Raw genomic sequence first — 11883 nt, 5'->3', positions numbered from 1 at the left:
ACCAAGTAAGCTTATTGATAGAATAGGGAGATTTTAGGCCTAAACAATCTAGCCATAATACTAAGGAAAATGGCTTTCCCTAGGCTTGAAAATGTAACAGAAAATTTCTTTCCAGAAAGATTCACTGACATCTACCATTGTGATTCTGTTTTCTGTCTCCTGCCTTGGATGTTACACGCAGTGTTTGAAGGATGGTCCTTGTGTGTAGGATGCTTGAGCTAAAAATGCCTGCCAAAGCCACCCCTTCCTGTGCTTTGTCATAATTTATTCCTAAGATGTTTATGTTCTCCGGTTTTGAGGTGCTAGAGAACCTGACTAAAAGTGGCTTCCTCATAAATGAAGATAAGTTAAAGTCATTGTGAGTATACACTACAGGGCTTTGTTGCTTTTATCCGTTTCATAACTTGAGATGGCCTTTTTAGCTAAGCCATCTCAATAGTTTGTTTCTTTTCCTCTACAATTTACCAACTGAGCTGACCGGTTTGCCAGCAAAGTTAACTGACGCAAGATGGTATTCTTCACAGTTGTTAAGTGTCCATAAAGTCTCTTATCTGTGTGGCATTCTGAAGGTTAGTTCCATTCCTGTGGCCTGTAAGTTTAAGTCAAATATACTCACAGTGGCCTCACTGCATTCTCCCCTCCAGTTTTCTTAGGGGTGCACCTAGGAACAGCTTTAGTCTACCTGCTTTGTGTTTTCTGGAAACATCTGCAGTCAATCCTAAGTCTGAACACTCATACTTACTGTTCTTCGATCATATTCTAGATTTTCCTACTTAGGTATTTCTCATGCCTTTCTCCACATCTCTGCTCCTTGAAATGCTACTTTTCCTTCAAAATGCAGCTTAAATGGCCTCTTAGTTACACTCTCAATAACAACAAAACAATAATGATTTTTCCTAAATCCTGAAGAATTTGGCTTGGATATTTTTATGAAACTTACTAGAACATTCTATAAAATAGTTACCTGTGCTTAGATCTGATCTTTGTTTTATATTTTAAGTTCCTTCAAGGCAAAGATTGATTTAAATTTCTCATAAATGCTTAACACAAATGTCATTAAATTTGTCAGTAATTTCTATATTGACAAATTAAGTTCTATATTTCCCACAGTTGGAATTTAGAACAAAATGTGATTAAAACTTTTGCTAGTCTTGGCCAGGTGTGGTGGCTCACGCCTGTAATACCAGAACTTTGGGAGGCTGAGGCGAGCGGATCACCTGAGGTCGGAGTTCAAGACCAGCCTGGTGAAATCCCATCCCTACTAAAAATACAAAAATTAGCTGGGTGAGGTGGCGCATGCCTGTAGTCCCAGCTATTGGGGAGGCTGAGGCAGGAGAATCGCTTGAACCTGGGAGGCGGAGGTTGCAGTGAGCCGAGATGGTGCCGCTGCACTCCAGCGTGGGCGGCAGAGTGAGACTGTCTCAAAAACAATAACAACAACAAAAAAAACTTTTGCTAATCTGATGTATGATGAGTCAACAATCAATAATTTGGCAATTTTGTGACTCAAGTGTCAAAAAGATGTACTTAAACACACCGTTGTCTATAGAAAATGAATAAAAATTATTGATTTCATTACTTTATATACAGTTCAAAAAGGGCTGGGTGCAGTGGCTCACGCCTGTAATCCTAGCACTTTGGGAGGCTGAAACGGTGGGGATTGCTTGATCCTAGGAGTTTGAGACCAGCCTCGGCAACATGGTGAAACCCCATCGCTACGAAAGATACAAAATTAGCTGGGCATGGTGCTGGTGCATGCCTGTAGCCCCAGCTACTGAGGGGGCTGAAGCTAGAGGATCGCTTGAGCCCAGGTGGGGGCTGCAGTGAGCTGAGATCACGCTACTGTACTCCAGTCTGGGAGACAGTGTAAGCCCCTGTCTCATAAATAAATAAATAAATAAAAGTTAAAAATGCTGCTAGTTAAAATAGAAGTTGATTAATTTCCTAAATGTTTTCTTCTGTCTTTGGTATGAATACATCTACCTATGAATATATATATGATCATCTGCTTAGGGTTCAAGATTCCAACATTGCACTTCATTACTATTCTTATTTTTCCTAACAGTTATGAAATTTTTGATTGTGTTGTGTTAGTAAATTTCTTTCTGAAGAAAACTAGATTTTTAGACCTTAAAGGTGTTTAAATTTTGTTTCTCAAACAACACCTCCCACAGTGGTAGACTTTATCACTGTATAAAAATGTACAGTGGTTTTATTGACATGTACATTCCAATATGTTTACAGCTGCAAGATAATGAGGCACACTCAGTATTGCACTTCATTAAAATTTCAGGCTCAAACTTAACCTAGAAGTTTAAATGAAATTGCATTTGTAATTTAGTAATTCTTATACAGGACAAACATTGATATCTTTATATACAGTGTGATACTTATTACATTTATATGCTGTCCTAACACAATTTTTTTTTTTTTTTTAAATAACAGTCTAGGAAATAAACCAGAATATTCCTCTTTTTATCCCCACCCGTGATGCAATTGTACAGGATTACAAAAAGGCAGTATACAATAAACAATGATTATTTTTCTTTTTTGCTTGAAAGCCAGCATCGTTCTTAGCCCATGGGCATGGCGATTCTTTTATATCAATTATCTATAAATGTCCAATGCTTCACAGGCCAATGACGGTAATGGCCACATGCAAACACCTCACAAGTTTGATGTCATTTGTTCAAAAGAAGATAAACCAAAATAATGGGGAAAACTTTCCATAGCAAGAATTATGTACATGGTATTTGGCATCCTTCTTGTACTGTGAATGGTTCATTTTCATGGATGTAAAAATGGTCCCGTCCTTATCCTGAGCAGAGTTTAAACTTTACCGCATCCTCTTGGGGGATGAAGGCAACTTTTCTCTCTGTAGACAAAGGATCTGAGTGTTCTAAAAAGTGTGGGCATTTCTGCACACTCCACATCCCAGAGCAAACTCTTCCCCAGTGGGTGGATGAACAACATGGAGTGGACATTCAGTTCCTTCTAACTGCTTGCCTTTGGGACCTGTATAAATTTGAAGGAGGCAAAGGAAAATAATGTTTTAAGAACACACATATATAAATCTTATAGAAATGTAAATCACTGATAGGTTATTCAAAGAAGTAACATCACTATGGTTATACAAATATAACAATTAGCAATTTTTCTTCTGATCACAAAAGTAAAAAATGTTCACTATAAAAAATTCAACATAACAGAGATATGTATAATGGAAGTAGTGACGGGATCTCTTACTATATCCTGCCTAGAGAGGATCACTTTGAGCTACAGATCTTCTTCTATTAATAAATGCATTAGATATATCATTTTAAAACAAAGAGCAATGAACAAAAAAGGTCACAAAACCCCTCAATTTAGTCTGGCAGAACATTATTTTTCTGAATAGAAAACAGGGAGATTTTTGTGTAGAATATTCTATAAGTAAAAACAAATTTAAGTTTAAAGAAGCCGTGTTTTCCCTTTTATCTTCACTGATAAAAAAGCATACACTGGTAAAATGGGAAGCACACACTGGTAAAATGGGAAGGCCAATGATTCCTGTAATTTTTAAAAGTAGCTGAAGGATATTAGCAGGAAAATGAAAATTGATCAGGTTAAAAATATGAACAATATTATAAAATACAAAGTGGAAAAAACACTTTGGGGAAGATATGAATTTGTTGATAATAGTCAAAGTATAAAATGTACCCAAAACAGTATTTTAAAAAAGATAATTATTATATTAATGTGCTTCACGTCATGGGTTTCATATCATTTCAAAAAGATTTTTAGTTTCTTTAGAAACGAGGAGGCTTACTTTGTCAGGAAAACACGCTAGGCTTATTATACTTGAAAGCAGAGTCCCTATTTAATAGTAGATGAAGGAATAGGAACTGTGCATTAGTTTTCTACAGCTAGTTTTCAAAATAATAAATGTAAATTCTGATTGTGCTTGAGAGAAAAATATCACGCGATTGGATGGAATGAGCTTACACTGATCAATGAGGAATGACATCTCATTTACTTTACCTTTTCTGGGTTAAAAACATCTCTGACATAAGGAAACCACGATGGACAAAAGGCTAGCATTTATAAAGCTCTTAGCCTGCACAGTATAAATACTCAATAAATGTTGGCTATTACTACTATTACTGAACAACCACAAACTGAGGCCTGATCTAGAGGAATAAAAAGTAAGTTCCATATAAGAGTAAGACCAAGACATGAGAGTAAGTGTCAAACTGAAGACAGCTAATCTCAGACAGAGAAGTCAACTTCAGGTTAGAGCTAACAGGCATGAGAGTAGCAATGAGTGCCACCTCAGACAAATGCAGGCACAGACCCAGGATGGGTCAGCACGGGAGGATGCCAGAGGTTTGCTAGAACGTTAACTATTCCTGTTAGAAAGTTCAGTAGCTCCTGCTTCAAATCACACTGCAGATTGGTGTCCACCCCACCAGTGGGTGGGGGAGAGTGAGCAAGATGGGGACACTCAATGGCAGATCTAGTTCAGATACACAACATATCAATGGTGGTGACACAGACTGCAGCCCTTGGGTTTTTTCAAGGAAAAAAATGAGTCATTTACTCCACAAATATTTACTGCATGCCTAATGTATGAATGACATTGTCAGGTACTTGGGATTAAAGATGAAGAGTGCATGGCTCCCATCCTCGAGGTGTTCATAATCCAACATGATGGTGAGAAATAAAAATAGTGAGAACACACCTGCAAACATCTGAGTGCTTACTACTGAGGCACTGTTCTAGTATATCAACTACTTAACTGCTTAACAGTCATAGGAGGCAGAAACTATTATCCTCATTTTGTAGATATGAAACTGAAGTAAAATTAATTTTTCTGATTCTTAGATTCCTCATCTTTAAAACAAGCACAGCAATACCTAACTCATGGGGTGCTGTGAAGATTAAGTATCCTGGCACAAGAAGGTAGTCAATAAAAATTTTAGAAAGAAATGGATAAAGGGATTATGCTATGGTCTCGATGTGTTTGTGCCCCTCCAAATTTATATACTGACGTGTTAATGAAAGGAGTTAGTTTGCCTTAGGTAGATAGCAAGGGAAGGGTCCCCGGAGAGCCCCAGGTCCACAGGTCAGTGCCTCATCCCCATATAACATAAAAAGCAGCCTGGGGAAAAAAAGTCAAGCTGCAGGCACCGATGAGGGAACTAGCACAGGGCATTGTGCCTAAAGACATGCCCACGGCTGCACAGATAGAAAAACCTTCCATCAGATAAAGGACAAGACCTGGGATAGAAATGCCTTTGTTCGGTCGGGCGCGGTGGCTCACGCCTGTAATCCCAGTACTTTGGGAGGCTGAGGCGGGCAGATTACGAGGTCAGGAAATCGAGACCAACTTGGCTAACACGGTGAAACTTCGTTTCTACTACAAGTACAAAAAATTAGCCGGGCGTGGTGGCGGGCGCCTGTAGTCCCAGCTACTCGGGAGGTTGAGGCAGGAGAATGGCGTGAACCCGGGAGGCGGAGCTTGCCGTGAGCCGAGATTGCGCCACTGCACTCCAGCCAGGGCGACAGAGCGAGACTCCACCTCAAAAAGAAAAAAAAGAAATGCCTTTGTCCTTCGTATAGTCAGGGGGCTCTCTCCTTTTGTGGGCATAGGCACAGTGGGCTCCAGTGGGCTCCTGGGCCAAGGTCCCGGGCCCAGCTGAGTCAGGCTCTCTCCAAGACAGCAGGGAGACTAAGCCCATTCCTTCCCCTTTCCAGTCCATAAAAACCCTGGGCCCCAGCCTCATAGGGAGCACTCCGTTTGGGTCCCCTTCTCTGCTGGCAGAGAGCTTTCTTCTTTTGCTTGTTAAACTTTCGCTCTAACCTCATCTTCCTGTCTGTGCTCCTTAATCATCTTGGAGATAGGAAAAAGAACTCCGGGCATTATCTCAGACAATGAGAGACTATTATATCTTGGTGCACTGCTGAGACTACAACAGTAACACCAATGTTATGGTGTTAGGAGGTAGAGCTGTGGGAGGTGATGAGGTCATGGGGTGGAACCCATGAACAGGATTAGTGCTGTTCTATAAATGTGACCCAGGAGAGGCCCCCTGCCCTTCCACAACAGCAAGAAAGCGCCACCTATGAGGCTGAAAGTGGGCCCTCACCAGACACCTCATCTGCTGGTTCCTAGATCTTAGACTTCCTGGTCTCCAGAACTGTGAGAATAAATTTCCACTGTTCATAAGCTACCGAGTTTACAGTATTTTGTTATAGCGGCTTGAACGGATGAAGACTGATTATCTAAAAATATTAGAACAGGGTTGAGAGTGGTTAGAGAATTGCTTCTTCTGTCCTTCTAAGTAAACTGTATATGGCCATCTTCCCTACCCATATCCCTGTGGGATCTCCTTTATTCTATTCCAGTTCTCTAAATGAATGGATGAGTTTGAGGGATGTGTGAGGCTGGGAGAGTATACCTCAATCTCAGTGTACTTCTTAGGCCAGTTCATTAACCTCCCTAGCCCTCAGTTTTCCATTTGATAACATAGGGATAATACCATCTCCTCGTAGGTTGTAAAAATTGAGAAAGCATGTGTGAAAATGCCCAGGACCGAGGTCATTCCTTCCTTCTGCGGACTCTGGCTCCTCCCCTGCCTCCCTCCTGTGATTCCTTTGTGTTGGCTGCCCTGATCCTGTGACTGTATGAGGGGAAGCCTGACCCTCCTCTCTCAGGTACTACCCACCACTGAGTTCTCTGAACTTGTTTCATTGTTAACTTCCTTATTTTTAGCATACTTGTTTCTGTTTCTTAAGGCAGAGGAAACTTTAAGTAAAATCTAGATTTCCCCTGAAGACACTGCTTGCCTTAAATCTTTCTCAACTGGAGGCTGGTTATCTCCCAAGCTCCTCCAGTCATATGGTTACAATGTGTGACTGATCTTTCTCTTGGTTCCTATTTCCAGACCACAACCTACAACTTTCATTCAGTAATTGCCCTTCCTCCAAGCTAAAGTCATCTAGAGTCATCTAGAATACTGCCCTTTCCACACTCCCTTCACTTGCTGATCTCCAACACATCATCCCCTCCCTCCATGCATGGCTCACATCTCTATTCTGTCTATTATCCTACATAACCTTGGCTTCACATCATTCTGACCTTGCTTCCTTCAAAGCCTGCTACTTCTATTTAAAAAAACAGTATTTGAGGAGAAACAGTAAAACAATTTTTGACATGAGCAAATGGTAAAAAGTAGTCATACTTGAAAAAACCCTACTCATCTTTATTTTGAAATGGATAGTATATGTTTCACATGGTTTAAAATCAAACTGTTAAAAATGATACGATTGGAAGCCACTTCCCCGGTCTCTACCCTCATCTTTTTCTTGTTTTTCCCAATAGTTAATCAATAGTATTAGTTTCTTGAGTATCTTTCCAGGGGTTTCTCTATGTAAATATGACTAGATAGTCTAATTTTCCCTCTCACAAAAGGCAGCATACTACATACCCTGTTCTGCAATTTGCTTTTTTTTTTTTTTGAAACAGCTCTGTCGCCCAGGCTGGAGTGCAGTGGCGCAATCTTGGCTCACTGCAACCTCCACATCTCAGGCTCAAGTGATTCTCCGGCCTCAGCCTCACAAGTAGCTTGGATTACAGGTGCCCGCCACCATGCCTGGCTAATTTTTGTATTTTTAGTAGAGATGGGGTTTCACCATGTTGGCCAGGCTGGTCTTGTACTTCTGACCTCAAGTGATCCACCTACCCTGCCCTCCCATAGTGCTGGGATTACAGGTGTCAGCCACCCAACCCGGTCTAATTTGCTTTTTTCATCTGATACTATCTCCTAAATATCTTTCCAAATCAGCACACAGAAACGCCTTTTTTTTTTTTTTTTTTTTTTTTACTGATGCATATTAGCTACTACCCTACTGGATACTAGCATTGTTTATACATTTTTATGATCACAGCAATGCTGTAGTTAATAACCTTGTTTATTTGCCCTTTTTTATTGTCCTCACATTTGTAGCTATATCCCTGAAGAGGGAGTGCTGAAGGGTTCACACACCGGTAATTCTGAGAGGCACTATCAAGCTGTTTTCCAGAGAGGTCTGTCACTTGCACTCTGATAAGCAACAGATGGCAGTATGTGTTTTTCAGCTTTGACAACATGGTATATTGTGTTGTATGTACTTGTGCATGTATTTTCACTAATTTCAGATACATCATATGTAAAATTCTCTCCTATGGTCGCATGGACCTCTCCTTCCACTTCTCTCACTTCCGTGAAGCCTGGTATTTCACTTCACTGTTACCAGCAGCTTCCTGTCCTCTTCCAGTACTTTTAGCTTCTTTTTGGTTTCATACTTCTTTCCCCTCAGCCTGCTTTTCATAGACAATCATTTTTCCTGTATTCTGAGTGGTTTCTTTAATTCCCTTGACTTTCTGATGCTCACTACACTGCTGATTCCCAGCCATTCTAGATTAAATCATTTGTTCCTTCTATGGCAATGGTTCCAGGCTTCATTAAAAAAAAAAAAAACCACTGAATCCTTTTAAATGGTTTTGTAATATTGAACTTCATATGACTTTTTAGTGCGGAACAGCCATCTTTTCACCAATCCTTAGTAGACTGCATTCTCACTCCCCGAGAGATCTGCTCCGTCAGAGCTAACTCCTCACTCACGATGATCAGCTTGCTTCCTACTTCACCCAGAAAGTCCTATGCTTACAAGGATCAAGGAATTCCTCCTGCTTCTTTAGACTAGTTTGAATTGAGTTTCTGTCACTTGAAACAAAGAGCGTTCATATTAATGTTTACACGAAACTACGGTATATAGATCATAATCGTGATTTTAAAACATTGAAAGCATACCTGCAGGACAGTGTGGTAGTTCTTCCTTAGGAATGCTAGTCATTCTTTGAAAATCATCATGACAAGCATTACAAAAATGTGTTGTTCCAAAACAGAAAAAGACAGCCACTGAACAGCAGTAGCGACATTTATATTCCAAAAAGTCTGTGCCGTGTTTGGGACACATCTATAGCAAAAGAGAAGAGACAGACACAAGATCATAGTGAGACTATTTCGATCACACTTAAGATAGGCATATACAGAGATAGCTCCTTAATTCATATTTTGAGGGCATACATAACTCTAAAAATTGATTGAAAAACTGATGATACACATGTTTGAAAACTAACAAATAAATATGTGGCTCTGCCCAAAAGGTCTGGACAAAGATCCAAGTTCTAATCCCATTTCCATCATAATCTATCTGATTTAATAAGCAAGCTACTTAATTTCTTTATGAATGTTTTATGGCCTGTCAAACTGAAAATTAATGAAATTAACCTCTCTCATAATCTCACAGATATACTGGGAATATTTCACTGAAGAGGGGAAAACCTAAAAGTTTCACTGCAGGTTTAAGAAACTAAGAAAATAAGTAAATTTATTACATTGTTTAACTATGGTGATCATTTCATGGAAGACAAAATTATAAAATAATTACCCAAAGGTAATAATATATATGAAATAATGTGAAAAATTATACAACACTGAACAAATATCAGAAAATACTGAGGAGAAAAGCCTGATTTATATTCCCACCATATTATTGTTCAAAAAAAATATTATTTAACATTTCTAAACTGTTGTTTCTAATACAATGTCTTGCCTACCTGAGCCCTGGAAACATCAGAACAGGCACCACAAATGAGCTCTCTGGGATCATAATCATCTCCCTGTCCAGCCTCAGCATCACAGCGAGCTTCACCACCAAAATATGCCTGTGGAGAAAACACATCTAGATTACAGCAGGAAAAAATAAAACTCTGGCATGGGAGATACAGTATGGGCATAGTGAAAGTCAGATCAAGGGGTTTTAGAAAATACTAATATCTACTAGATCATCCCTTGAAATGCCAAGTACATGCCCGTATTGCTGACTGTATGTAGGGTGGATCAGGGTAAAAAATAAAACTATTTCTTCTTTTTCTTTCTTCCCCTCCTTCCTTCCCTTCCTTACTTCCCTCCTTCCCTTCCTCCCCTTCTCTTCTCCTCTTCCTCCTCTCTCTCTGTTTCTTTGAGACGGGGTCTCACTCTGTTGCCCAGGCTGGAGCACAGTGGCACAATCATGGCTCCCTATAGCCTCAACCTCTCGGGCTCAGGCGATCCGCCCAACTCAACCTCCTGAGTAGCTAGGATCATAGGTGCACACCACCATGCCTGGCTAATTGTTTAATTATCTGTAGAGACAGGGTCTCCCTATGCTGCCCAGGCTGGTCTCAAATTCCTGGGCTCAGGTGATCCTCCTGCCTTGGCCTCCCAAAATGCTGGGATTATTGGCATGACCCACCATGCCTGGCCTAAAGCTATTTCGATTCTCAAATGGGTTCACGTTTAAAGTAGGGAGATACATTGTCCTATTAAAACAAAATGACAAAAAAGCATAATATTCCAAATAAATATCAACAGAATGTTAAGTAGTAAAAGGTATGCTTTTTTCAGGGTCAAGTTTGAGAAACTTTTCTCATTTTGAAATGTTAAAATATATATTCCCTTCTACTATTTTAATAAATATGCTTAGCAATTCTCAATTTATAATACTGCAAAAGTAATTAGTATAGAATCATAATTCCAAGGCTAATGGGAAAGAAAAAAGTACTTTTAAGCATCTTCTGATCACACATTTTTTAAGAAGGAAAGGCAGGCTGGGCATGATGGCTCACACCTGTAATCCCAGCACTTTGGGAGGGTGAGGCAGACAGATTCCTTGAGCTCAGGAGTTCAAGACCAGCCCGGGCAACATGGCAAAACCCATCTCTATCAAAAATACAAACAAGCAAACAAATTAGCCAGGTGTGGTGGTGTGGACCTGTGGTCCCAGCTACTCAGGAGCCGCAGGTGGAAGGCTTGTTTGAGCCCAGGAGGTGGAGGCTGCAGTGAGCTGAGATCATGCCACTGCACTCCAGCCTGGGTAAAACGTGAGACCCCATCTCAAAAACAAAAAAAAAAAACAAAAAAAAAAAGGCAAATTTGGTAATTCTATTCACAATACTGCTCATAGTTATAAAGTTATGCAATAGGCAGGAACTCAACAATTTCCAATAGAGACAATTGAATAGAATTTGAATAAATAAAATTATCATGAATAAATAAAAATATCATGATGGGTGATTTATCTGTATTTTGCCCTGGGCAGAGAATAAGTGACACCAAGGAACTGGGACAATTTGCATGCACATCATGTCTCGTAGTGAAAAAGCTATGTCCGGATTGGGAATAAACAAACTGAGTCAATATAAATGTATTACTTATACTAGAAAAACAGGTTCAAAGACAGGATCCACTGATGCAGAGGTTATAAACGGTCGTTCACCAGCTAAACCTAACCCTGGAAGTATTTTGGTTTGTCCTGGGGACTGCTTACTCCAGCTGTTTCACTTTTCTATATCCTCTGCTTGGCTTCCTAAACATTTGATTGCTACTCTGAAATAGCACAATATTCATTTATAATGTTTAGTACATGAAACGCACAGAAATACTATTTTGTTATTTGTAACAATACAAGTTTCATAAATGTACACTATTGGGTGTGCACGTATCTATCTGCCTTTCTAGCTATCATCTCGCTACTCAGACATCCATTCATCCTGTATTTTCTTTTGGCTACACTGGGGGACTATGCATCTTTCTCATGTAGTCATTCGTTCACTCATTTATTCACTCTCCACTTAACTCTGTATCTAATAAGTGCCAAGTACTAGAGATGGAAAAATGAAAAAACATAGTCTGTGTCCTCAAGGAACTTATCAAGTAGTGCAGAGTGATAAGTGGTAGTCATGATGCAGAATAGGCAGTACTATGCTACTCAAGGAACTTATCAAGTGGGGCAGAGAGATAAGTGGTCCAGTAGTCA

The 11883-nt window shown here is 39.8% G+C and overlaps 1 protein-coding gene across 17 annotated transcripts in view; it reads right to left on the bottom strand.

Annotated features, from left to right (window-relative positions):
• Window positions 1–2177: 2177 nt before the first annotated feature.
• LOC105481778 (MYC binding protein 2) overlaps window positions 2178–11883 on the bottom strand; it is a 285288-nt gene continuing 275582 nt past the window's right edge. For all 17 annotated transcript variants that reach the window (XM_071081184.1, XM_071081186.1, XM_071081190.1 and 14 more), the window contains 3 exons: window positions 9644–9751; window positions 8835–9000; window positions 2178–3015 (listed from right to left, as the gene is read on the bottom strand). In XM_071081184.1, the coding sequence (XP_070937285.1) occupies window positions 2900–3015; window positions 8835–9000; window positions 9644–9751 (390 nt within the window). In that variant the 3' untranslated portion in view covers window positions 2178–2899. The remainder of the gene's footprint in view (window positions 3016–8834; window positions 9001–9643; window positions 9752–11883) is intronic.

This window comes from Macaca nemestrina, chromosome 16 (assembly GCF_043159975.1).
Source record: "Macaca nemestrina isolate mMacNem1 chromosome 16, mMacNem.hap1, whole genome shotgun sequence".
Taxonomy (NCBI): domain Eukaryota; kingdom Metazoa; phylum Chordata; class Mammalia; order Primates; family Cercopithecidae; genus Macaca; species Macaca nemestrina.
Note: the sequence above shows the minus strand (reverse complement) of the source record. Positions and strands in the feature narration are given on the sequence as shown.